Source organism: Motacilla alba, chromosome 3, assembly GCF_015832195.1.
Source record: "Motacilla alba alba isolate MOTALB_02 chromosome 3, Motacilla_alba_V1.0_pri, whole genome shotgun sequence".
Lineage (NCBI taxonomy): Eukaryota > Metazoa > Chordata > Aves > Passeriformes > Motacillidae > Motacilla > Motacilla alba.
The window spans coordinates 61408777-61436156 of NC_052018.1; the positions used below are offsets into that span (position 1 = coordinate 61408777).

A 27380-nucleotide genomic window follows, 5' to 3' on the forward strand; every position below is an offset into this window, starting at 1 on the left:
TGGAGAACTGCACCTAAGATGCTCCCAGAAAGTAACGTGGACAGGACTAATGAAAGCACTTCACACACTTTATTTCTCTTCAAGTGCAATCATCTCTAACAACACACAATTTTTTCCCTTTGTGTTTGAAGTTATGGGAACTCTCCTGATTCCACAAGCAAGAAATCTAACAGCAAGGAATAATCTTCTAATGTATTATCTTTCCAGATATCTAAATGTACTCCTTCCCTGCATTCCTCTAAATGCCCTCCACCCCTGTCGCCTGAAATAACTGCTCACTCATCACTAAAGTTTAGCCATGCTGTGCTGTACAAATCCAGAGAGATAAGAAACAATATTCTTTAGATAACAGCACAGAGTATTGCACAATGTTCTTTCTTGTCTCAGAGTTCAGTCTGCACCCTTAGTTAAAAAAAAAAAAAAAAAGGAATGTTAAAGCAAAAAACCAACCCCTCTTTACAGAAATTGCCTTAACATGCAGTGTGCAAAAATATAGTTTAGTGCAGTGCTAAGGACATTCAAAGTAGTGGTGTTGTTTCAAGTAAGATTGTGGCTACCATTTTCCCCATGGTTTCCAATGTGTAGTATTTGAAATGATGTCTTTTTCTGTGCTTCAAGTAGCAATTAAGTATTGTGTTTCAAATGCCACCACACATCAATGGTGAGTAAATAATGGCTTAAATAGAAACTAAAAAAACCGTTTGTTTGCTTTCGCAGGTGTTAAATTTCAGCAGGACAATCTAACTCAAACAAAGTCCTAAACAAAAGTTACTGGAATTCCTAACTGACAACTTGAGTTTCATGTTAGACAAGGCAGATAATCAAAATAATCTCTGCTGCTTCTAAAATCTCTAACCACTGGTTCTTATTGTGGCTGTAAATTTCTGAGATTGTGTTTTTTAACTTTAGTCAAAATAATTTTGTTTAAATTGCTATTGCATGGGAAAATGATCGCAGATACTGCACGGGGTTAAAAGATTCGTTTTGTAATGACTATCCTTAAAAAAAATCCAAGCAGTAAAACTCCCATTGAGAAGTACAGGCAAGATTTAAATGTGGATTTAAGTTATTTTCTTGCTCTTTTTGGTAACTTGCTTATTTCTCCCTTGAGAAGAAATGTATCCAGTACCCCGATGGATTCAAACTTCCATCCTATAAGCTATCACAGAATATCAGGAAAAATATTAGGAAAAAGGTAACTGAATAATTTTAGACACATAATTAATTCTGTATAACCCTTTTATGGTAAACTCAGCTGCAGTGAAACCCTGCTTGTGGGGAAGAGAATGAAAGCTGGAGGTTGTTTCAATGCAAGCGAGTGATGGCTGTAAGTGAGCCCCTTCTCACAGGACTCAAGCTTGCAATCCTGCCAGAGCCCTTCAGTCAAAACAGTGGGACCAGGCCTGTAACCAAGAGGTTTAGTGGAGAAAATTCCATGACTTCACTGTGACAGGCTTCCATGGTAATTCTTAATTGGTTACTTTAGATTAGCCTCTCAGCCAACCCTTGTTAATGTGAAATGATAACATTGAACTGTGTTCATGGTTTAAGTATAATCCAAAGACCTGCATGAAGTGCGCAGGGACAAAGTTAGAAATTATTTTGCACTTGTGTGAGGACAGAACCAGGCAGGTTCTGTCAACCCAATCACAGGATCACAGCAATCCAGCTGTTTATAGGCTTTATCAAACACCAGATTAAGACTCCATGTCTGTGCCAGTCATCTGTTACCAGCCTGATTCTCCTACTTTTAGTCATGGTGCTATTACCTGATTTCTTATGCAATCTTATTTAAACATGAGTAGAGGTGGAAGAGGTGAGTTCTGTGTTTCTTAGAAAACTTGTGATGGCATGAATGGAACAAATTCGTTGTTCAGCAATTATAAAAATCTGAGGTAATCGGGGAAAATTGAAATGGTCTTGGTCAGTACAGTCGTTTGTCTTCAACTCAAACTAAATGCCTATGCCTGTTTTTTGTCCCAGACAGAGACAGAAGAGAAAGTCTTTAAAATTACAGATTCCTTTTAATCTGATATGTAATGTAAGAACTCTCAGGCTGGCTCCAGGTCTTCTGGGCTAGAAACAGGCTGCTGTAGGTTCTGCCAGGGCCCTCACTAGAGCATAGTGTACAGGGCAGTACATGCAAGATGCAAAGGGCTTGCTACAGCAGTCAGTAAACTTTATATTATCCTAAAAGTACAACAAGTCAGTTTAACTATTTTTCATGTTTTTTTTTTCATTAATCATTAATATTCAGTTAATACAGCAGTGAGCAGAATGTACCCACAGATCTATCCATAAAGGAAGTAATTTACTGTCTGCTTTACGACAGTGTTGTGTAAACACTTGAGATGCATTGAGTACTGCATTTCTGTGGGAGTAGTGGCACATTCAGGTGAGCAAATACAACACTTTAGAGAAAATCAAGCACTTTCAGTCCAGCCCCAGACTACACCGATACCAGCCTGCAACAGTGTAAAAATAAATCAATGTTACTAATTTAAAAGATTGAGGAAGTGAAAATTACCCCAGCTCTTTAAAATTCAATGTTTGTCTTAGTTCCACAGCACTTCCGCTCTGTGCAGCTTGAATACAGCATTAGAGAGACCCTGGTCTTACCCCAAACACTCACGGACTTCATTCAGTCAGGGTCAGGCCCAGGATGGGTACTTGAACAGATGAGGTGAGAAAGGAAGCCCAAGGGACAATCATTACTTCCCATCATCAGGGTGGTTTCTTACAAATGCCTTAAAATACTCTTCAAAGTTAGAAGTATTCATAAATAAATAATTCTACAACCCCGGTGCTGTCCTGTTACAACTACCTCTGTATGAGAAGGCCATCTAGATGGCTCTATTTTTCATCCCTCAAATCACAGTTCAGGTTTCAAACGTCATTATTCAATTGTTTCTTTCTTGACAGATGTAATGCTGTTTCTCACAGTGCACCTTCACTGCTGAGCAGCGAATGGAACTTACTCACACTGTCAGGATCCTCCTTTGATTTGCAGCGTTCCATGCCTTAACGTGCATATCTAAACTGTCTCTGGGACCCAGTGGCGAGGTTGTTGTACCTCACTGTGAGGTTACTGACTTCAGTCTTGCTGGTATTCTCCAGGATTCAGTGAAATGACAAGACTTGTTTGACCCTGTGCATGTCCTTTAAAAGTCTTGCTGAACTGGAGCCTGAGTAAAGCCCAGGCCCAGCAGGCATTCCTGTACATGCTCAAGGATAATAGTTGACTAATGAGTTCAGGGAGAGCTGATGGACAACTTATAGTGACTGTGATCTTCAGTACAGCTAATTTACATCCTTAACATTTTTAGAATTTCAGTATGGTGTCTGTACATCAGAAGTCACCGTGGCATACATACTGCCCTGTTTTCTTGCAGACATAGGAGCTTCGAATTCTTACTCTCAACCCTCCTACATTCCAGTGCAATTCCTTTCCTTAATGAGCATGCACCCAAAATGACCTCGTGTTCCATTCTGCAAAATGGTGCACTGTTTCCCTGAATGCTGGAGCTCACGTTTTCACAACAAAAGTTGCAATTATTTTTCTGTGCAACAAGATTTGCAACAAGACAGGCTTTGCAAACATATTTTTGGCCTCTCATTAGGCTGACAAGAATTTGGTCAGCCTGGTAAGAACTTTTCTGCATATAGCAAATTAATTTTATTGAAGCACCCCTTTACATTAGTCTTTTAAAAGAGCCTTCTGAATGCAAAGGCACATACTACTCCTCAGTCTGCCCTTCCCTGTGCATTACCAATTTTTTATAAATGGGGCAGGTAGAATCTGACTTTGTGCAATTGATCATGGCATCGTGTTAACAACTGTAATATAAAATTAGCTCCTTTCATGACTATAACATAATTTCCAAACTTCCCTCCATCACATGCTGTTCCTTTTTTGTTACAGTTCATTCTTTGTCATTCTGGAGTCTCAGAAAATTGCGTGCTGTGCACTACACTGCTGACCAAGACACTGGCAAGGCAGAAACTGGATCTATCTAATCATTAAGTACTACTCAGCCTTTCCCCCCACAGTAGACGAGATTCAGTGAGCACAAAACCTCACTGACATTCCCTGATGCTACCTTTGATTTGTGGCGGTGGCAAAACTGCTTGTCCCAGTAACCTACAATTACTATGTTTAAGTGATAAAACTCACACAAATCAACATCTCCACTAACAATGCAGTTTTACTATTTTAATGTTGCAGAACTACTGGCATTTTACTTTTGGCACAGGTTCTGATTTAATTCCCAGTTAAGTCAATGGGAGCTTCAAGAATCCTTCCCTTTGCTTCAGTGATAGGAAATAAGCCCAGCAGTCAAGGTTTATTCTCCAAATATTAGCAGAAATGCTCTGCTTATCAGGCAGTTGATACTGTTAGCTCAAAGGCAATAAAATCTTCGCATCCAAACATAAGCTTTTGTTAGATCTTAGTTGACAGATGGATTTATAAGTTGATAATACAATCTTGAATTTCTTCTTAAACTTTGTTAAATTGAAGCATTTGGGAAGTGCGGATCTTTCCAAAATGCTCTTTGAGGAACAATACTGAAATTGTGATGCCAGTGAACCTTGACTTTCCAATCATTGTAAAGTGTCATTAAAAGACCATTATAAAACTGGAATCTAGTTTTATTTTTGTTTGGATAAAACAACTGAAGACACATGGACAAGGGCAGAGCTAACCAGATATGAGGTAGATCTCTACTAAACATGCAAACTTAAATTTCTGCTCCCTTCTAAGCTTTTTCCCCAGTAAAGACAACTTAGCAGTGGGCTCTGAAAAGACTCTCATAGACTACAATGGACTTGTAATCAAGCTCTGAATGTGAGCATGAAGAAATTCCCCAGTTTCAATTTCTAGATATGGTAACAGTGGTGGAAGTGCCCAACTTTGTGAAATGTGTAATTCTATGGTACACTGTTGTATATGGCTCCATAGTGGTCCTGATATGGCAGCTTGGGAACACTTCTAGAATAGTACGTGTTAATTCCTGAGTGAACAGCTTTTTGGAAGTAGATTTTCTTTTAATGAATTAATGAGCAGCAGCTGTTGAGAGGAATGCATTTCTCTTTTTTTCAACAGTGCTTCATATGTAGAACAAATACACATAATTTGTGCCTGTACGAGAATGATACGCTTCTAAATATACGGACAAAAGACATAGCCAAGATTGCTCTTTAGGCATTACAAAGCACTGCCAGGCAAACAGTAGCGTAATCTTTAGTTTAAACAATTCAGTACACCTGAAAATAACTTTAAAACCATAACATAAATGGGTTCTGAAACCCTACAACAGGACATGGACAAACAGAAACAGATTCAGCAAAGTTTATGTATTGCACTCTACTTGCCAGAAATGTAGTCAAAGTCAGGAAAAGGTGTGAACCAAATTGTTCAAAGTGCAACTAATTGATTATTTACTATAGCTGCTAGCAGACAAGGAATGTAAAATGTCATTCCCTGTCTGCGTGGTTAGCGTGTGATAGACCCATGATCTGGCAGAAACTGCCCAGGAGTCTTTTGGCTCAGGCTCCAAATTAACACAGATCTTGCCTGTGCAGACAGAGTCCCGTGGGTGATGAAGGGCTTACACAAATGACTATTCCAGGGCTATGCCAATATGTTGCTGCTTTTCCAACCTGTACTGCTCCAAGAAGATGCTGGGAGCATTTTTTTCTACTGGCTGTAGAAAACTGGGGATTTAGGACACCCAGCTCCATCTGGCTTGATTTCTACATTCTCTTGAGAGTTACATCCAAGAACTTCAGGGATGATGACTCCTGTAAGACTGAAGGAAGGCAATTTGCACAGCTTGTTCCATCCCATGCTACACTTGCCAAGCCAATGATTGCACCTTTCCTGGAGTGCTGTCTTAGCTGAACAGTTTGGTGGACTGGAGAAACTTCCACATTTGTGTAACAATACTGGGCAGCTGGATCTTGACACTACTTACTGTGGAGCTCTTCAACCGCATGAAATGACAGTCTGCTCTTTCACCTTTCCCCATGCAGTTTTTCTGCCCCTCCTCTCACACGTGCACTGACGTATCCACCAGGCCTGGAGACCTGAGGGACTGCAGCTGCCAAAAAACATATATCCCACACATCATCACACACTATCTCTATAAATGGAGCATGAAACTCATGCATGGCTTTATGGGCGAGGTGTTCTGGCGGCTATTTTTGAATGGCACTGCGTCCTGGTAACATTCAGCCCATTTGTTAAATGTTTACAAAGCACGCTCGCTATATATATAAAAAAAAAAATAAAGTTCTGCAGTGACCTGAGCCATCAGACTCTGTGCCATCCTCTGTGCCATGGAGGACTTGGGATGTGAGGATGCTCCTATCTCGAGCTCCAAATCAGCAAAACTGAATTAAAGTATTTTAATGTACAGAAAAGGGCAATGAAGTTGGTGAAGGGTCTGCAACACAGGTCCTATGAGGAATGGCTGAGGGAGGTGGGGTTGTTTAGCCTGAAGAAGATGAGGCTCAGAGGAGGTCTTATCGCTCATTATGATTCCCTGAAAGCAGGTTGTAGCCAGGTGAGGGCTGGTCTCTTCTCCCAGACCCTAGTGACAGGACAAGAGGACATAGTCCTAAACTGTGCCAGAGGAGGTTTAGGATGGACATTAGGAGCAATTTCTTCACAGAACGGGTGATTAGACACTGGAACAGGCTGCCCAGCGAGATTGGTGGAGTCATCATCCCTGGAGGCGTTTTAGGGAAAGACTGGATGTGGCACTTAGTGCCAGGGTCTAGTTGACAAGGTGGTGCTTGGTCATAGGCTGTGCTCAATGACCTCAGAGGTCTTTTCCAATTCAGTTGATTCTGTGAAGGCAGCCTGTAGAGACGGACCCAACCTGGCCGCTCCTGCCCGTTCCTTTTGCTGCTGTCAGGGGTACCCAGGTGCCACAGCACACTTTCACAGCTAGACCAACACCAAAGGCAGCTGTGCCTGGTGTCACGCTCACTCGCACCCAGCTCCCATCACACCCAACCTGAGCCCAGCAGCCCCTGCCAGCCGTCCATCGCTGCGCTGCCCGGCACAGGGACAAGCGACTGCCGATGTTCTCCCGCCCTGCAGGTCCGGCTGAGGATGCACGGCCTGAAGCGCGCCCCCGGCACCCTGTCTGCCCGCCCCTGCCAATCCCACCCTCGGGCGCTGCTCCCCTCCCCAGCAGCAGCGGGCGGGAGCTCCCCCAGCCGCGCCATCCTCAGCGGGCAGCGCCAGCGCCCGGAGGCGGCAGAGGGGCTCGGGCAGGGACGCGCCGCGTGTCCCCCGCTCCAGGGGGGCAGGAGGCGGCACGGAACCCCTCGGGGCTGCTCGGAGCAGCCCCCGGCCCGGTGCCGGTGCCCGGGCATGCGCACAGAGCCCGCGGGGCGCCGCCCGTGCCCCCCCGGCGGCGGGAGCGGCGGCAGCGGCGGGACTTTGCCCCGGGCGCGGCGGTGCCGTCACGCGGCGGCGCCCAATGGCCCCGCGCGCCCGAAATAGCGCGCTATAAATGGCGCCGCCCGCCCAGCCCCGGCCCAGGTGTGGCGGTGCCGGAGCGCGGGGGCCGCCGCCCCGGGCCCCGCCGCCACCGCCCGGCCCTCCCCTCGCCGCGGCTCACCCACGCCCCGAGCGGCCGGCTGGGCGCGGTGCCGGCCCGCGGGAGAAGCCCCGGGGCAGGGTGTGGCGCCCTCGGGGCCCTTGGTGCCTGGCTTTGTCACTTTGTCCTCCCTCAAGGACTCGCTGACTCTTCCTGCAGGTCTCGGTTCGTTCCTCCCTTCAAAGCGTGCGCTTCGCCTGCCTCTACAGTAACCGAGCGGAGCCGGTGCCACGCCGTCGTGAAAAACCCAAACCTGTCCTGGCAGCCGTGTCCTGGGTGTGCTTTTAAAACAGCATCTGTTTGCGACCTGAGACTGCCTGTTCCCAGTGAAGGAAGCGGGCTGATAAAGCTTATCGCCTTGGCCCGAGCTCTTTCATCTCTCCTGCATTAGTCTGAGCCCTGGTGCCACGGGAGAAGGCTGCAGAGATAGCACAAGGGCCAGGCCCTTTCTGGGTAGGATGCTGCTGGCCTGACCTGCCTGCAGCTCACAGCTCGGGGCTCCCCAGCTGATACAGACACACACGATGAATGCATAAACCCAAACCCACCCACGGGAAAACCTAAGGTGGAATTTTCTTTTTATCCCCTTTCCAGCTGCGAAAGATGGGGATGCATCACCATCACCATGAGGTAAGGAGAGCAGAACTGTGAAAACTGGAATGACTCAGAATGAAAGCAAATAGTCTCCTATTTGAGGATGTGTGCCTTTTTAAAAAAACACATGATAAGGAAAATGTTAAAAATATACCAATTTCCTGACTATATTCAAAACTGCAAGGGCTGTAAGTGCAGTGGACCCCTTCAAAGATGTGTCCCTACTTGATTGAGCTGTGTTGGTTTTGTGGACATGCTCCCAACACGTGTGCTAGGTCTGCGCTGTTGCACCTGTTCTCACCCTACTACTTGGACATAGTCCTTTGCTACTCTCAGATAAGGAATCTGCTGTAGGATCACTGGGTTTGGATTTGGGGTTGGGTTTGTTTTGGTTTGGTTTGGGGTTTTTTTTTGTTGTTTTTTTGTTTGTTTGTTTTGTTTTTTGTTTGTTTTTTGTTTTTTGGGCTTCTTTGGTTTGTTTTTTTTTGTTGTTGTTGTTGTCTGTTTGGTTGGTTTTGGTTTTTTTTTGGTTGGTTGGTTTAGGGTAGTTTTTTGGTGGCTTTTTTGCCTTTTTTTGTGAGACCTTAGTAAGATAATAATAAAGAATATGCATTTCCTGTCGGGGAAGAGTATCTTACATAATTTTTATACACACACCACACACACACACACACGTATATATGATTTCATACAGCTGAATTCTCTAAATAGGAAGTTTATTCTCTTTTTTTAGTTTCCACTGGATTCAAGGAGAGGTATTTACTGAAATGCTTAGCATAGCAGCTGGGGGAGAAGAGTGATCATCTAATGAAATTATGAGGTGGCAGGTTCAAAAGAAGGTACCTCTTCACACAAAACAGATCTTGGAAGTTACTGCTACAGAACGTCAGGAAGCAGTTTAAAAAGCAATTAAGCGTGATCACGAAGAAAAATCTGCGCAGGGATGTTCAGCACAAACACCTCTGATTCAGGAACTCTTTGAGGCGCAAATCCTCATCCTGCGGAAGCATTTTTGGAAGCAGCCTCCCCTGTGCTCATGCTGTTATTAGGCAATTACTGTTGGCTGCTTTGGAGATAGTCCTGGACTGAAGTGCTGCTGTCTGACCCAGCACAGCCATCCCTACATTTAACATGGGATTTTTTTCCACAATCTCTAATAAGTCATAGACAGCAATTCTTGCAATAAATCTTTGTGACACAGAAATGCTCTTTCTTTATGCTCTGTACCTCTCTTGTTCTTTCCTGCCTGTTCGTTCGATTGAGGGATGGAAAGTTGCTTTGCTGTGTGTTTGTATAATACTGCATTATCAAGCTGAGCGCTGCTCCGTGCCTGTATTTCCTAGTTAATTATTTGATATAAATAAATATTATTAATCTGTATTTCTGAAGGTGGCCACAAGCCAAAAGGCTTGCTGCTTGTTTAAACACTTGAAGTAAGAAACTGTGGAGCTCCAGTCCTCGTGTGCTGGCAGAATGAGACAGATGGGTCATTTGAGAAAGTGATTAAAATACCAGCAATACCTGCCTAAACAGTTACAAATTCCACAGTCCACATCTGCAAGGGCTTGTATTTATTATCTAGGGCATGGGACCAGGCCCTGTGAACCTGCTGACACTGAAGGGTGACAGCAAGGATGAGGTGCCAGTGGTGTGAGGGGCTGAGCGATGCCAGCGCCCCACCTCTGCCCTGAGCTGCCCAAGCCTGGCTGAGGGCCCATGGGGAGATCCTGTTCCAGCCTTGCTGCTGGAAGGAGGTGGATTGCCACCTACACTTTCTGTTGAAGAGTCAGTTTGAGCATATGAGTATTTGCGAGGTGTTTTTGTTTTGTTTTTTTTCCCCAAAAACAAGACAAATTTTAGTGCTCAGGAGTGGAAGTGCCCTGACATCACATGGAGAAAAGGAGCATAATCATCCCATGGTACTGAACAATATTCAGGCACAGGTCTCCTGAAAAAGATTCCTTTCCTGCCAAGGCTGGAGAACCTCTATAGACTTTCATGTGCTTTTCTAAACATAGTGGAAATCCAGTGTGTCAGTCATAAGGCAGGGGGAATTACCTGAGGGAAGGCCATTTCCTAAGAAGAAGTGAAAAGAGGACCTGTTTCTGCTGAGGAGTATCCTTGCCATATGGATTGCATTTTATAGCAGTGTTTGGCACTTGGGTTGGAGGCACAGCTTCCCACAGGCACAAGGATCCAGCTCAGGATGGATGTGGGCAGAAGCCAAGAGGTAGAGCTGTTGCTCTTCCTGTCTGTCTCACCTGTGTTCCCATTGCTCTGCTGATTGATGGCGGATCAGCGAGAGGCTGCACATGGAATGGGAGACAGCAGCTGCTTACAGAGACTGACCATGCAAGCCCATCCTGCTGAGAAGCCGTGTTTCTTTTACATAACTGCCATAATCATGCTGATTGTGGCTTTAGCAGCCCCTCAGAGACAGCTGTTTCATGAGGAAGAGTGGTTGTTCAAAAGCTGCTTAAACATGAAACTACCTTGGGCTTTGTATAGTGCTTTTCTCCAGAAGTAAGTTAGCATATACTGTAAATAAAGACAGTAAAACTGAATTTATTCTTTAGTTGGAGGACATAGGCCTGGAAGGGATGGAATAAGGAGCTCAGTCCCACAGAAACAGCAACAGGGATTGGGCTTCAGCCCAAAAAAAGGGCTGCAGAACAATTATTCCACCCACCCCCCACTCAGTATACAATTATACCACATTGTCTGCACTTCCATAGCAACTGTCTGTACTTCCCAGTAACTTTTTAATGAACCTCAGACTGCTAGTAGGTGTCCAAAAGTCCCAAGTCTGAAGCCACACAGAAAGAATGGAGAGGTCAGGGGCACTGGCACTGCATCCCTGTGGTGGTTGATGGGTTTTCCAGTCTCAAGTCCCACGCTGCTGTGGCACCTCTTAAGCTCCTGCAAAGTTCTCAGAGTACTAGGGAAGAGCTCTCCTGATTCCTATGAGTTTCAGCTCCTGAGGAACACCTGACTTAGATTCCATTTTAGTTTTCCTTCAGCTCATCCAGTCCATTCCCACAGACACTGCTGCAGCCCTGTACTGTCTGCAAGGCCAGGCAGCTCCTGCAGCCCAGGCACGGGGTCTAGGTGTGCTCCCATGGAGCAGTTCATCAGCACTTTTGTAGGGACTGCAAGTCACCTGTGACTGGGATGGCAGGAGAGCTTGTGTCTCAATAGCATTTGGAGGGCAGCAATGTTTTCTTGGAGTGGGGCAGTAGCTGAGACTCTTTGGAAGAGGAAATCTTTGATAAATTGTCCAAAGGTACAGAGGTGGTACCACACGGGCATAAGGAAAGAAAAGAAAATTAATTTTTTAAAAAAAATTTCCAGGAGAAAGACGTATCTTTATTCACTGATATGTCTTCAGACAGTGCTGATTTACAGGCACATATATAACATTTTCAGTCAGTCTGTGTTTTCCACTAACCAGAAGTAGACAGTGCCTTCATTTGGGCAGTTATATACATGAAAATACATTCATTTGGATTTGTAATTTTTACATTTTAGTAAATTATATTTTTGCTCTTCATTTGGTGTGTCAAATCTGCCAGGAGACCTCAGGCACAAGCACTGTGCTGTAAGAAGAGGAATGTTGGCAGAAGTGGCTCCCCAGCCCCATGGAGAGCATGGGCCCATGGGGATCAGGTAAACTCACGCTGGAGCTTTCTCTTCTTCCTTAACCTTTGGCCATATGAGGGTTTTGGCAGGCAGCTTGCAAGGTTGGTCACCCTGGAGTAACCTCATTTGTCCAGCCTCAGGACATTTCCTTGCCTCTGCTACCCAGCAGAGAGCCCAGGGTCAGCTGTCACCTGTCAGGCACAACTCTTGTACCCTTTAGTACCCCCCAGCTCCCTGCCCATTTGTCAGCTTGTCCCTGCTGCACGATTCTAATGCTGCTTTTTGCAAATGTTTTGGGGCAAGTGGAAGGAAATGCAGCAGAACCTGCCCAACCACTGATCTGTCTACTAGCAAGATGCCCTCTCTGGGTCAGTGCAGTGCAATTTTATTGGCATAGGAGCCTGTCTGGCTCCTAAGTAAATTCTGTTGCCACTGCTATCTTTAAGTTAGAGCAAACTTAAATAATTCCCACTCGGCCGAAGGAATGAGACTGCCAGGCTGACTGCAGAGCGCAGTCGTGTCCTTTCACCAAGAGTCACTTGCAAAAGGTGTCTTGGGAATGGCCATTATAATATTTTTCTTTTACACTTGGGTACACCTTATCCATGTGAAGAAATATTTTTCATCAAATAAGCATTCCTGGTGCCCATGCTGCTGTTATCATTAAACAAATATTTCATTTAAGGGGTATGGAAACAGATTTATGAGGTTTTTTTTATCAAACACAACCATTAGCTGTTGACCAAAGAACACAGATTGCACCATATTTTAGGGTTCAGAGAATTGGCTCTCCTATTCTAATATATTCTGGAAATTTATTGCAAGGTAATTTTTACAGTGTAGTAAGATTTTCATGCCACTTTTTTTTTTCTTCAGTATAGATCTTGAAGTGTGGGTATTATTTATAGGCTTGGATGTATTTGTAAATTCTAGTGATGTAAAAATGGCACTCATATGAATGATGCTAGAGGAAAAATACCTACATGTAAGTTTTCACAAAACTTTCCACAAGTGCCCTCCACCCATACTACAGCAGGTGGGGGGTGAAATCCCAAGCAACATTAGCTGAAACACCTTAGGCTGACCTTGTAGTCTCTTGACAATTTCCACAACATAAAAATCCAAACAAACTCTTCACTTATTTTCTACTTAAAAAAATAAGAAAGTTATAGGAAGCCAGGAGCCTGTCTTTCTAGGTATAACCAAACATGCTTTCTTTTCTCTACTTGTGAGTTGTTCGTATCACTTCAGGTAGGTGAGAACAGGGACTCTCTGAACAACACTTTTAATGTTATGTGAAGATTAGCAGTGATGTACAAACTTTGGAATTACTCTTCAGAGTGTTCTTGACCTTTCATAAACCAGTATTACTGAATTATTGCAATTGGTGTAAATAATTAATTTTTCTTACAACAATTTAAGAATAAAAATAACGTCACATATTTTAAATACTACAACTCAACACCCTCTAATTAAATTTTCCAGCCAATAAAACACAAGGTAGAAATGGCAGAAATTAAAATCTTCCAGTTGACAATTGTCCCTTGGATAATTCCTACCAAAAATATTAAAGTCAGCATTCAGTGGCTTGAATCTTTTTGCAAATATCCACAGCAATCCTCCTAGTGATGCTAAGTCTCTTGTAAAGATACAAGAGGACATCCAGTAATGAGTAATCCCTAATACTGATATTTAATATTCCACTAAAGAAGCTAACATATTTACAGTTCTTCCATGCCACACCTTAATGTCCTTTTTCTTTATTTTAAGCCAAATCAAATAAGCCATAATAAGACTGATTTATATGAAGTCATGATAAGAGTCTCCATTCTCATGAAAACAAAGCCATTGTAAAGCCCTGGTCCCATTGACTTCAACACCTAAACCAAATTTTCACTGCCAGCCTTTGACTCCCATCTTGTGTGTCACCAAAAGAAACAGAGCAATTGTCCTCAAATAATAGCAAGCAGGTGAGGTGAGCATGGAAGATTCTAGTTTCAGAGAGATGACATCTATTAGGATACTTTTAGGAATTAATGATAAATGAAACATATAGCACAGTATGTTGAATTACTGTAATATAAACCCCAGAGTTTACAGAGGAATATTTCACCTTTAGAACATGTCTGTACTGTGCTAGCCTAATTTTGAACTCAAACCATCTGACTATAGACACTCAGTTTAACACATTCAAACTTGTTGATCCTCAAACCACCAAGTGGATTTATTGGTGGTTACATCTCATTACTTCTGATTTTTTAGCCACCCACAGAGAGGGGGATACCTTCCAAGGGAGGTTTTCCATCTAAGCAAGAGCTGCCCTGATTATCACTGAGTAGTTCGAGCCCAGGATGGGTGGAAGGCAGGGCCTGCCTTTGAGGTCACTTATCTAGGTGGTCCAGTGAGGTCCAGTGGACCCTTTTGAGGGTGTGGGGTGTGGATCAAGTCCTTGAATGGTGTCATTCCTGATATTCCACTCTCAGACTGGGATCTACCCTGCTAGGTCAGCACATATGGCAGACAACACTCTGAAGACCTTTAGGAAGAGTACCCTTTGCTCCATTGCCTGCTGAGGCGCCTGTGTGAGACTCTGTCGGGGCTGAAGAGGCAGATGTGATGATAGCTTTCCTGTTAGTAATTTCTCAGCTCCCTGTCAGCCCCCAGGGCCATCCTTGCTGGGTCTCTCTGTTCCATCTGCCCTGGGCAAAGGGGAGAGGGTAGCTGCTGGCAGCCCCTCATCAATCTCCTTGATTTTCTCTTTAAAGATTATCCTAATCCTCTGTTGCCCATTTGAACCATTTTGGTATGAGCCCAAGGGTAAAATTTTATTACCATTTCAGTTTTCAGGTTTTTGATTTTTGCCTTAAACTACGGAAAACTTGTTTTTTGGTACCTTGCCAGGTTGCATCAGTAAGCCTGACACTGGTCTCCTGGTCTCTGCTACAGCTGTACATTTAGGGAAGCCCAGTCCCTAAGCCTGGAGAGATGTGGAGAGAAATATTATACAACCCAAAGTGTGTGATAAGCAGGATGGATGCCAGGAGGAGCTTTACACTGAATAACCTCTGCATGACAAATGCTAAAGTAATGTCTACAACGTCAACCACCCACGGCCATGGTGCAGACTGTGGGCAATAAATATGTGGGTGTGCAAGGCTGCCTTTGAGGGAAGGCTCTAATCACAGGTAAAGGTGCTTTGCTTAGTGTTATCAGTGACATCTGGTGGCGACAGACAGTAAAGTAAAATCTTTTTAAAGGTTGTGAAGGAGTTTGAATGGCTCGTCCCAAATGAAGTATTTTTGACAAGGATGTATTTCCCAAAGTGTATTTCTTTCTGACAAAACCACACGGTGACCATGCTCCATGCCAGGAGCAAACACTAAGCAGGTCTGTATATGGCATGGGATCTTTTGATGGTGGGAAACACTGGAACCAAGGAAGCCACCAAAATATTTAGTGTGCCTGAAAAGGAGTTGATAAACACCTGTTCTTTGTTACTGGTAGCTACATAGAGCCTAGTAAGTGTTTCAGTGTTCTCACAGCCCTTCTGAATCAATGAACATGGCAGCAGTTCAGCAGCTGTGGGGGAGAACCAGTGTCAGCTAAGGCAGAGAGAATCATGAGTGCTGCTGGGGGTTAAGTGGTGAGTGGGCTGGCCTGAGACACCCCAGAGCCTCCCACAGCCCCTGTGGGGACTGCCAGGGAGAAGCTGAGCACTCATCTGGACCCTATTTCTGTCTTCCCAGCCCCTTCTTGGGCTGGACACCTTTTGTAGAGGACAGCATTTCTCAGCGATGTAGTTCTTAGCTGAAAGCAGCAGAACCTTTGCACATGGAGACACATCTTCCTTAATTTTGCACTTAACCTCATGGTGTAAATTGAAGACTTTTTTTGTTTCAATACCTTCTGTGAGGAGAAGTTCCTTTCTGATTTTGGCCCAGTTTTGCATCAGAAGCTTTGTTCATACAGGAGATTTGTTTTGACAGTGGCTGGGGACCTGCACCTCTCCTTTTCCTATTTGCATGGCTATGTGTACTCCTCTTTCTTCTTGGGTGAAAAATGGAGAGGGTTATCTCTCCAGAAAAGCACCTTCTCACTCCCTGTGTGCACCTCACTTGCTGCTCTTCTGAATTCAGTTCTAAAAACCAAAACTGACAGACTTTGCTGTGATTTTTAAACTTGACAATTCAGTAAGGTAAGCATTATCCAATAAATGAACAGTGAAATGAAACAAAACCCAAAACTCAAAACATAACTAAAATTGTATACGAGGCATCTGTGCATGATGTAATGTCATGTTCTCTGCAATGTGTTCTGCTCTTCTGAAAATGGTTCTTGAGAGGATATTTCACACCACAGATTTCTGAAGCCAGCCATTGAAACTTTCAAGTTTCATCTCACCTTGAAGAACAAACAGTTCTTGAAGCAGTTAACTTTGATAAGGCAAGTGCAAAAAAGGACAAAGATAGGATATCAGCTATACTGAAAATGTGTCTTTCTTTTCATAGCCTGCTCCTTCTGAGAAGCAGTGACAAAATAAAGACCTCTAGATCTGTTAGGTTGGGAGAATGATCCTCTCTTTCAAGCCTGACAGAAAGGTCCTTGAAATCTCAGCACATCTGTAACAAAATGTGCTTGAATCAGATGTTTAACATTGGGATTTAAGTCTGGATTATGAGTGTTGTAATTTTGAACTTCTGGAAGGCATTCCTGTAGAAAAACACTTCATTAACATATTGAACTGTCAGCAACTCTCTATGTTTCCACAGATATATTAACATATCAAATTCAATAATTTGGCCCAGCAGCCCCAGTCAGTGACATCCCCAGTCCCTTCTCATACCTGTGGAGCTGTCTGTGTGCTCTGGTGACTCCTCAGCCAAGGCACAGGCAGGGAAGGCAATGTCCCCCTCAAATATTTCCAAGCAGTTGTTTATGAGGAACTCCACCAACACTGTCACCTGCACACAGAAAACAGCCCATTTCAGTCAAGACATAGTGAAGATTCTTTCCTGACCCTGCCTGCTATCTTTGTAGGAAGGACAGCACAGAGCACGGTGGCTTCTGCCAAAACCCTGGCTTGAAGTCCAAGGGTGAATCCACTATGGGGGATAAGGCCTGATGCTGCAGACAAGACAAACAAAACACCATCAGCCACAGCTTTGGCCTCGCTGCCCCAGGGCCCAGGGGTGACAATGGCCACAGGGGTGCCCCTTGCCCTCCACACGCAAAGTCTGCAGGAGCTGTGCTGTGACTTTAGGGGCAGCAGCAGGGCAGCTGCTGCTTTTGCTCAGAGGAGGCGAGGTGAGGGGCAGCCTGGCCCATCCCATCGCAGGCTGAGGGACACCTGAGCTGAGGGGCACCCCCAAGGCCCAGGGTGCTGTTCTGTTCAGCTGCTGCAATGGCAGTGGGATGGATCCCTATGGATGGCTCTAAATCGCCCTAGAGGGAGCGGCTGCTCGGTCAGTTCAGCGCACCTTGTCATTCATCTCCTTCTGCACTTCCAGCGGGAGCGCGCTGTCCGTCCCTGGGCTCAGCATATTTGGGCCAATGCAGATGGCCAGGTTGCTGGAGTCCATCCTGTTGGTCTCGGCATTTTGGCTGATGTGGTGGAGCAGAGAGAGCAAGAGCTTGAGCAAGACGAGGTTTGGTCGCGGCAGCTTGTCAGCCACCCTGCGTGAACACAAACAAAATGTCACGTTAGTTGATGGTGCAGTGGCCTCTGCTTCTCAATTTGAGCAAGTCTCAATTAGACTGAGAGCGACACCACTTCCTCCAGAAAGGGCATGTGTGTGCTCTCTGTATCTTTCAGAAATCCCAACTGCAGCTGAGTGTGGGGTTAATTATGACACCTTGAATTACAAGGTCTTGATGGAAAGGCAACATTGAACAACACATGACCTGGAATAGATAGAATGCTGCCAAGAGACGTCACTGGAGGCTTCCCAATGCCTATAGTTGTGCTGTGGGGCTTTCAAAGCACCCCCAGTCAGCCCCCACACCTGCTGTTCCTGAAGAGCAAAACACGGTGGTGGTCTCCATGTGCCAGACCTCACCCCCAGCAGATGTGTCAGTGCCTGTCCCACAGCACCGTGACTGTGTTAGCTGAGGCACTGCAGCCTCTGCTCTGTTCCTATGCCATTCCTTTTTAGGGCAGCCACCAGCAGGGTCTGCCCTGGATGAAATGGAGTGACTAGCAAGGGCGTTTTCCCATCCTCGCCAGTTAGAGGCTCCTTGAGAGTGTTACAAAGTATTCGGAGACACGAAGATAAAGCAGAACACTGTAAGCCAGAAATTCATGAACCCAGGGGACAGGAAGGAGAGGGATAGGGACATCCTCTTCAGAAAGCCTATGTGCTGCCACCACTAAATCCAAAATAAAAAAAGTCATTCAGACCCTTAAGATGCTTTAGAAAAAGAGACTGTGATGATGTGATCCATCACCCCAGAGCTGAGGAGACACAGAAATGCAGGTAGGTGGTTGTGTGTGGGTCTTGGCTTCCAGAGGGGCTGCTGCTCCCCAGCACATGGGTCTGGCACACAGCTCTGGGGCTGCACAGCCAGGCACGGGTGCTGCAGGATGTCTGGCTGCTGCAGCAATTGTCAGCTGCAGGTTCTTTTGAGCATTGAGGAAACTTGCACTCCTGGATATGTCAGCTGGAAGGAAATAGTTTGGACTTTGTGTTTGATAAGAAGTCTGCCTCCTCTGTGGATTTGATAAGAAGACTTTCACTTTCTTACAGGGCTTCTCCTCCAGTTTGGCTCTGCAGTCGTTGCCGCACAGGGGAGGCCGCGGGGGTTTCCAGTTGCTGTTCCCTGCTCAGAGCCGCAGCATCGTCCATTGAGTGAGTGAGCGTGTACGCGGGGGAGCGGGGAGAGGCCAGAGCGGGCGCTGCAGGCACTAGAGGGCAGGACAGCCCACGGCAATCCGGCTGGAGAAACGGGTGCGAAGACATTAGGAATGTCACCTATTGCACACTGCACACCCTGCACTGGTGACACCCGTATGAGCTTCCCTCCTCTGCTGAACAGCAGTGGTGTCGGCCCTTTGTAAAATCTTGTCATACTTTAACGTGAGGAACCAAAACTTAGGATCACCCTACACTGTGCACAGTACAAGAACAGACTCAGAATGGTTTGGGTTGGAAGGGACCTTTAAAGAACATCTAGTCCAATGCCCCTGACAAATCCACATGTCCTCTACTCAGTCCACACCACAGCTGTGGGTTTCATGGCTTCTTTTTTACCTGCAGCTGCCAAATGTTTCCACACCACACATCAGCTTTCAAAAAATTCAGCAGAGCTGTTTCAGTCTGTCCTTTGAGATTGGAGAAAAAAGCACATTCAAGCATCTTTTTGGATGTCCCAGTAAGTAGCCCTTGTCACCTTCTTGCCAGAATTTGGTGTTTTAGCCTTCCACCACTATTATGAGGCGACTCAGCTGAAGGTGGGAGAAACTGTGCGCCACAGCTCCAGCACACTTTGTGAGAGTGAAGCAGAGGCTTCAGCATTAAGATTGGCAAGATGCTGAATTTCTGTTTTTTTGTTTGTGGTTGTCACAGAAATCTTCCTGCAATATTCATGAAGAAAAAGGATGTGGCTAAATTAAACCACTGAAAACCAGAAGTTGCTCTCTGGAGCAAATCTTTCAAAAAGACACGGGCTGCAAAAGAGAAGTGGGGAAATTTTCGGAAGAAAATTCAAGCTCCTGGGTGCTTTGAAAATGTGTCCAGGAACATTATCCATGTGGAAATCTAGTCCCACAGTCCAGCAGAAATGACAGGACATCCCCTTTTTTCTACTGCTTATCTTCTGAAATCAAATACACAAACTCAAACACCAATTACATGTAGAGCACACTGTATAAAACAAATTAAACACTCAACAGCCACCTGAAAAATGCACGCTGTACCTCAAAAAGCACAGATTATCATGGGCTTATTACCAAGCCCTGTGCAGGGATCAGCCTTGTTCTGTTTGCACACTGCATTAAACTCATTTAGTCTGCAGTCCCAGAGCTGCCACTGGTGATTCATTTCCTCCAGCATCTCTGGCTGCTTTCCCAAGCACAGAGCTCCCGGCACAGACCCTTGACACTGCTCCTACCCCTGTCCCCAGCTACGTAGCTGCCTGCGTTAAACACCAATATTTTCTCCTTATGGCAACCTGGAGGGAGAGCTCAGCAAGCATTTTGCAATATACTTGTAGCAGTGTTTCCAGAAGGAATGCATTCCTGCTGTCTCACTGCTCAGGATTCACCAGCAACTCCTCTGGTGCTGTTTGGCCTCAAGGGACAAATTTTGCCTCATCCCATGCTGCCTGATGCCAGATTCCCTCCAGACCATGGGACTGCTTTTGCAAGCAGCTTTTGCCAGTCAGGGCTGGAAATATGAAAAGGATGCAGATGTCCCTCTTTTCCTTCAAGATACAGCTCCTCAGCAGTGTTGCAGGACATCCTGGCATATGCAGATCCAAATCATTTGCAGTGCCCGATCTATGTGCAGCAGTCCTGGGTATGATCCATGACACACCTCCACCTAGTTAGCTGGCCTGAACAGGAAAGTCCATCTGGGAATGACATAACCTCTGGACTAGGACAGAAACACCAGAGGAGTCCCTCAAGAGCAACTGGAGAGCTGAGCAAACCAACCCAGGCACAGAGGTTGCCTCACCCACACTACAAGGTGCTGGCCACCAGCTCTGCAGGGAACATTTCCCCAGGTGTAAAGTGCTCATGTGGCTCGATGCAAGAGTCAGGTACTCTCCATTGCTAAATTTCCTTCCAGCAGAGACCTTCTGGGCTGCAGAGGTACACCGCTGCCCCCAGCACACACATGAAGTAAGATACTAGATACTCCTTCACTGCATGGTCCCTGCCAAGGGCTCAGCAGATCACACTTCCCAGCCCTCTGATCCAGCCCTCAGAGCAAACAGCATACAAAGGAGAGGCCACACGTCTCTTTTAATAGAAGCTCAGGGAAAGCAGGATTATGGTGTTTGTCTTCCCAAGCTACCATTACATGAGCTGAGGCTCTCCTTCTCAGGGTGTAGTTGGACATCTGCCTGCTGATGGGAAGCAGGGAATTAATTCCTCTTTTTGCTTTGGTCGCATACACAGCTTTTTCTTTTTTTTTTATTAAACTGTCTTTGACCCTTGAGGTGTTTTTTTAACCTTATTTTCTCCCCCTGACCAACTGGGGGGGGGGGGGGGGGTGAGAAAGCATCCAGGTGGATGTCTGGGAAGCAGCCAAGATCAACCCACCAGTCCTTTTTCTTGGGCACGAGATAAAGCCAGTTTTGATCTGGGTGTACTGTAGGTGCCGTGGCTGATAATTGGCAGGCTTCTGCATGGCTCACAGGGCTCGCTTGATTTACAGTGTAACAGAGCCTCGGGCTCGGCGGTGGCTGCTTTCAGCTTGTCCTGCTGCAGTGCTTATCTCAGTGTTTTGCTGTGCCTGGAAGCATTCTGATAAAAGCAGCAGCCCTGCCTTGGCCCTGGCACAGGCACTGCTCCTGTGCCAGGAGGGCTGTCCTGTGGAGAGCTGAGGGATCGCACCTCTCTCTTCCCCTCCAGGACTGATGTGTCTGCCTTCCTCTCCAGAGGTCCTCACCACATCCTTATCTAAGCTGCTTGACTAATGCCATCTTCTTGTCATTTGCATAGAAACTACTTTTGGTCTAGTGTTATGGGGAACCAGTTTGCCAGTGAGGTGACAAGGCTTTAGGCCACTGGTCCCTGGGTGCCTGAGTGGCATGTGGGAGGACTTGGTGGCTGCCTGGCGGGGTTATCACCTCGCATGGCCTGTGATCTTGCACCTCTACAGACAAGATGAAGGGTGCTTTGCCTGCTCCAGTGAAACCCAGCAGCTCTTTGTACTACATTGGGACTTTACTTGTGCTTCTTGAGCCTCCCTTCAGCACCATCTGGGGAACGTGGTCGAGACAGGGTTCTAAACCACATGTGGCAACACCATGGATAAGACAGGGACCCAAGCTCCAACCACAGTAATTACCTTAGCAGTCAAAACTAATCACTGGATGCAGAGGTCAACAGGTCCATACCAGCAATTAGAACAGGAGCAGAAGGAGGAAGGATCTGATCAGGCAGCTGGTCCTTCAGCAAGGCAAAAAGAGGAGGAAGTGAGAGAAATGACCAGCCCCAAAACTTGGGCAGATGTCAAAATATGCTGAAACATTAAAGCTACCAGTCTGGCAAGCAGATTGCTGCCACTACCACTGAAGAGGGCATCCAATATGTGAGACTGCTAGCAATGCCAGAAAGTCTTGTACAGTGACCTGGATGACAACCACATCTCCAAAGTTGCTGATGGCCACTGTACATGAGCAAGTGCAGAAGGGTTGTCTGAAATTCACCAGCATTATATTCCATCTGCCTGGAGACAATGGACTGACCAAGCTGGAATGTATGAGCTGTGGAGAGAGCATCCCACTGACTCTGACTTTTGCAGAAAACCTATCTCTCTCCCCGTCCCCACAGGTCAGGGCCTTGGCCATCAGGGGCACTCAGACACACTGTGTGCCACTCCGGTTCCTCCTGAGCGACCTCACCAGGAAGTGGGATGGTGACCCTCCTCTGAGTTAGGAGCCCATGTACACAAACTGACTGGGAAGAGACATGATAAGGAGGGCTATCCACGACTTCTATCAGTTCAGCTGCTGTTGAGATGGTGGAAGGCAACCAGCAGCCTCCCTGTATAGAAGAGGATTAAGAGTGCCTCTCTTGATTTTGGTGGAGGGACTTTTGGTCTGACGTTGCAAGGGTCTCCAGCCTAGAATAGAGGGTCACTGCCTTTGATCAGGAGAAGGAGAGGGGTGACCAGCTTTACTGGGCTGTGTTGATTTGATGGCCTGGCACACTGGATCCATGGAAGTCTAAAGTATTGCTAGACACTGGTGCACAGCATACCCTAATGCCATTATGGCACGTCAGAGAAGAACCCATCTGGATTTCTCGATTGACAGGGAGATCCCAAAAGCTGTACTGGGGGCTGAGGTGAGCTTAACAGGAGACAAATGGCAAAAGTACACTGTTGTGACCAGCTCAGAAGCCCTGTGTATCCTTGGCATAGACTGTCTCAGGAGAGGGTACTTCAAGGACCCAAAAAGGCAGTGATGGGCTTTGGATGCAGTTGCCATCGATTCAGAAAAGTTGAAACATCTTCTTGCCTTGCCCAGCCTCCTGGAGGATCCCTGTGTTGTGGGATTGCTGCACGTCAAAGGACAGCAGGCAGCCATGATGGTGCACCCTTGGCAATACACATCACCCAAGGCTCCCTGGTTGCCATCCATGATTCACCAGCTTGAGAGCCAAGGAGCGATCAGGAAGACTCACAAGGTTTTCTTTTAAATCTGCTTTTGTCCCCCTGTCCTGCTCAGGAGGGAAAATGAGAAAGCATCTGGGGGGGCATCTGGCAGCCAGCAAATGGTAACCCACCACACTCCCGTGCACATACAAACTCACAGGCTGGTACATATGCTCATACACCTGAACATACATGTGTTCTCCTCTGAGCTGATTCCTTTAGTAACAGCAGGCAGAGGAGACTGAGTCAGCTTCAGATGGTGCAAATAAATGTGAAAGAAACTTCAGGTTGGAGAATTTGCGTAAATTATTTGAACTAATTACTATTGTTATTATTATTGTTATTATTGTTAATAATAAAGAAACACCACCAACAACAATAATATTGCTGCTGTATTGCATAAAACTTCCAGGAGTGAGAAAAAGCCGTGTTGAGCGAATGTCAGTGAAATGCTGTCCCAGTCCCAAGGAAAACCCGGGAGCTGGCACAGGTCCTGCACTGTTCAGGTGGTCGGTGCAGTGCTGTTGGGGACACCTGAGGGGAACTGTCAGCACAAGCGATGGTAGCAGAGCCTGGGTCTCAGTTCATACAAGACGTGGCAGATGGAGTGCAAACGCAAACGGGCTGGTGAGCAGCAGGCCCTTTGGTAATGAAGCGTCACAGGAGCTCGCAGGCTCCTCTCTGATTTTACTGGGCTGCGTTCCAGGGTGCGTCTTCACCTTTTTTTTTTTTTTTCCTTAAGTATCCGCAAATGAAAACCTGCTAAGCTCTTGGATAAGTGTCCCTTTAACTTCTTGGTCTCTTTTGAATTTCAAATAGCAGTTTTTTTATTATCTTAATTGGTGAGTGCCTGTTTTAATTAGGCATTCCAGTTGATCTTACTCTGCTAAACATATGAGGCTTTGTACAGATCAAAACGGTTTCTTTTTTTTTAGCATAAGCATCAAAAGAAATATGAATTGTAAGAAATAAGATGACCATGTTTGCAATTCTGATTTCTCTCACTGTAGTCTTTAGTTGTCACCTTTAAATTTGCCAGTATTTTACATGCTGAAAGGTCCTGCCCAAGATGTTGTGTGAGCTTAGAAAAATTTTCTTCCCTTTGCAGCAGTACAGAAAACATTTCTGATCTAAACAGCAAAGCAGTGGTGTTTCGCACTTCTCTAGAGGTCTCTTATCTGTTCAATTTGAGCTAATGTAAAATAATAAATACATTTGTAAATGCAGAAATCAATCACTGCTGATCATGCTGTCCAGGAACATATTGCAACTTCCTGAAAATCTGGCCTGCATTCATGTCCTGGAGGGCTTAACTGAGCCTTCACAATAGTTGCGGTGATGATGCCAAATCTCATGTAACTTCCCTGTTGATTTTTTGCAGGCTGCCAGAGGATGTCACAGAGCGGACCCAGCAGCTTGAAATGAAGTTTTGTTAATATTTGGTACAAGTGATGTTCTCAGTAATAAAGCTGAAAAAATACAAGAGGAAAAAACCCAAACAAACCAAGAAGCCCTCCAGGAGTCCCTGAATCACACAGAGCCAGGAAAGGGAGGAAAATGCTGGCAGAACTACATGGCTGATTGGCAGCAGCTGGCTGTACATAAGCAGAGGCAGAGCTGCTGTCATTCGAAGCAGCTTAATGCAGGGATCTGTATCTACCTGTCCTTTCAAGGGGTCTGAATGGTTTTGAAAGGTGCTGTATTTTGCTGTTTTGTTTGGGTTTTTTTTTTCCCTAAGGAGTGCCTTGTGGGCAGTCAGGGACATGATAATTCATCCCTCCCCCTCCTCAAGAACAAACTGGAGCTCTTATTAACCAGCCCAGATTTGACAGGACATTTGTCCTACTCATGGGAAAGAGCAGTTCCTACGCTTTTTTTCCTAGTGAAAATACCACAATCCAGACTGCAAGAGCAAGTGTCCCATCTGGAGACAATTCATCATTACTTGAAACAAATCCTGCAAATTTAGCTGCCAAGCAGCACAACTCAGTGAGAACAGGTCACTTGTAAAATATGATGGTTAAGTACAAGCAAGTCTGTAGAAGAAATAATTCACTTTGAAGTGATAAAGCTTTCCAGCACTTGGGTCTCTTAGATTTCAATAAGAAGATGGAGAACATTGGGTAGTAGAAAGCCAATCTCAGTTTCTTAAGAGCTTTGTGCCATTCTTACCAGAATTAAACCCTTTAAAAAGGTGTTTCCCCAAACCTGTGCCCAGGACAATGAGAATGTCCTAAGACATAAGTGGACACTTGTATGGATGATGAGAGCATTGCAGAGTCTTTACATCCAAGCCAGTGGTGACACAGATCCCTTCTCCTCATGCCATTTGGTCCCATCCCTCATTCCTTCATTCCTGGTGGACGCAAATTTCGAGTGCAAGTTGCCCAGCCCTGGTGTTCTCTATGTCTGACACCCTGCGGTGTTACATTCATACCTGCCACGTTCAGCCTCAGTAAGAATCCTGTTAGGGACGGCTTGGCTGTGAAAGGTTGGCCGTGAAGAGCCCGTGAAGGGTTTTCTCTTTGTAAGTCACTTTTCACTTCATTTCTCCCTGCGCCTATTGATTTTTGCCTCCCCTTTTCTGGCAAGCGCTGCCCGGGGCCCGCTCGGCATCCCGGCGGACCCCCGGGGTTTGCTGCGGGAGGGAGCGGCTCCTCCCTCGGCGGGGAGGGCCGGGGGCGGCCGGCGCCGGGGTCTCCGCTCACTCGCTCGGGCTGCGCGCCTGAGGTGGACTCGGAGCCGGAGCCGGCGCTGCTCCGGCCGCCTCCCGGCGCGATGCCGGGGCCGCGGGCAGGCGGCGGCAGCGGGGTCCCCGCGCCCGAGGCGGTGAGTGCGGGGCGCGGCGCGGCGGGCGCGGAGCGGGCAGGGCCGGGGCAGCCGCGCTCCTTCCCGGGTGCGAGAGGGGATACGGCTGCTGCTGCCGCGGGTGGCTTGGGCACAGAGATAGCTTAGGATCTGCCGGGGCTCTGAGCCTGGTCCTGAATTGGTGACGAGCAAGCCCCAAGACTTCCAGCGCATTGGAGAAGCGCTCCCAGGGCACTGGGCCGGTGCCGGACTGCTGGGCTCAGAGGGGCTCGTGGTCCCTGCCCCGCAGCGTAGAGCTCTTCTCATCCCGAGAAAGGGGTCACGGGAGCCGGGTGGAGTCAGGGTCAGATGAGCAGAGGCCAGGTCGACGCGCAGTTCCTCCCTTCTTGCCAGAAATGAAATTTAAAGAGAGTGCTTGACGATACCACTGCACTGTCAGACTGCTCTTGGCACCGCGTTAGGGCAGCAGTCCTGAAGAACGGAACAAAAAAAATAAACCTTTACTCAGCCACGAGTAAATGGGCGTTGGACATTGGTTAAAATAAAGCTGGCTGGTTTCTTGGCTATATCTATGTAAGGGGAAGAGTTTAAGGTGTTTTTTTGTTTTTGTTTTTATTTTTGGTTTTGATTGTTTGTTTGTTTTTGTTTTTGGTTTTTGTTGTTGTTCTTCTTCTTCTTCTTCTGGAGAGGTTTAACATCGTTGTAAGAAACATGTTTCACTTTAGTGCATGCTGTGAATGCTGTCCCATAGCACCTGGTAGTGTGGTGTGAGCCCAGGACCAAAGCCTGGTCCCCGGGGGGGTCTCAGCTGCAGCGAACGCTGGTGTCAGCAGGGAGAGAGCCCCGGCCACCAGCCCATCGATTGCGAGGCCAGAAGGGAGCGTTACATCATTTAGTCTGACCTCAGACAGGAGCGAGGTGCTGGCTGGAAAACAAAAAGAATATTGCTGAGGACTGAATCTCTGCATTGAAAAGTGACATTTCTTCATGACGTTGTCAGCTCTGACATACAGACTTTTCTGCAAAAAATGAGGGTTCCCTGCATGGTTCTGCATGGTTCCTTTACACAGAGATGCGTGGATCTTAAGCGGTAGCTTCAGTGCTTCCAAATATAAAAGTTTGTCATTTTACATCACAACTGATCTGGTTTCCATTGTTCCTCCTGCTCTTCAGAATGAGGGCCACTAGCAGAAATGGGCTTTTTATCCAATAAGAAAGAGTTGACATTAAAAAACTAAACCAAAACAAAAATTAGTTACGAGGAAAAAAGAGAAACAAATAATAGTTACATTTTTCTTCAAAGTTGTCTGCAGAAACATTATTTTAAAAAGAAAATTTCGGATATGTGTGTTTTCCTCTCTCTTCCTCCCATTTCTTTCTTTTTAACCACTCTTTATTTTTC

General features: G+C 46.1%; 2 protein-coding genes across 6 annotated transcripts in view; one reads left to right on the forward strand and one right to left on the reverse strand.

Annotated features, from left to right (window-relative positions):
- The first annotated feature begins 7549 nt into the window (after nt 1–7549).
- LOC119699627 (T-cell activation Rho GTPase-activating protein-like) overlaps nt 7550–27380 on the forward strand; it is a 64042-nt gene continuing 44211 nt past the window's right edge. The window contains exons 1-5 of one of the 5 annotated variants that reach the window (XM_038133411.1): nt 7550–8243; nt 18590–18691; nt 19100–19214; nt 19409–23202; nt 24552–25999. In XM_038133411.1, the coding sequence (XP_037989339.1) occupies nt 25949–25999 (51 nt within the window). In that variant the 5' untranslated portion in view covers nt 7550–8243; nt 18590–18691; nt 19100–19214; nt 19409–23202; nt 24552–25948. The remainder of the gene's footprint in view (nt 8244–18589; nt 18692–19099; nt 19215–19408; nt 23203–24551; nt 26000–27380) is intronic. The other 4 variants (XM_038133413.1, XM_038133414.1, XM_038133412.1 and 1 more) reach the window with 4 other exon arrangements.
- LOC119699628 (T-cell activation Rho GTPase-activating protein-like) lies at nt 13298–17492 on the reverse strand. The gene is made up of 3 exons (XM_038133417.1): nt 17324–17492; nt 16690–16807; nt 13298–13401 (listed from the first exon to the last, which is right to left on the reverse strand). The coding sequence occupies exons 1-3, from the start codon at nt 17423–17425 to the stop codon at nt 13319–13321; spliced, it is 303 nt and encodes a 100-aa protein (XP_037989345.1). The 5' UTR covers nt 17426–17492; the 3' UTR covers nt 13298–13318.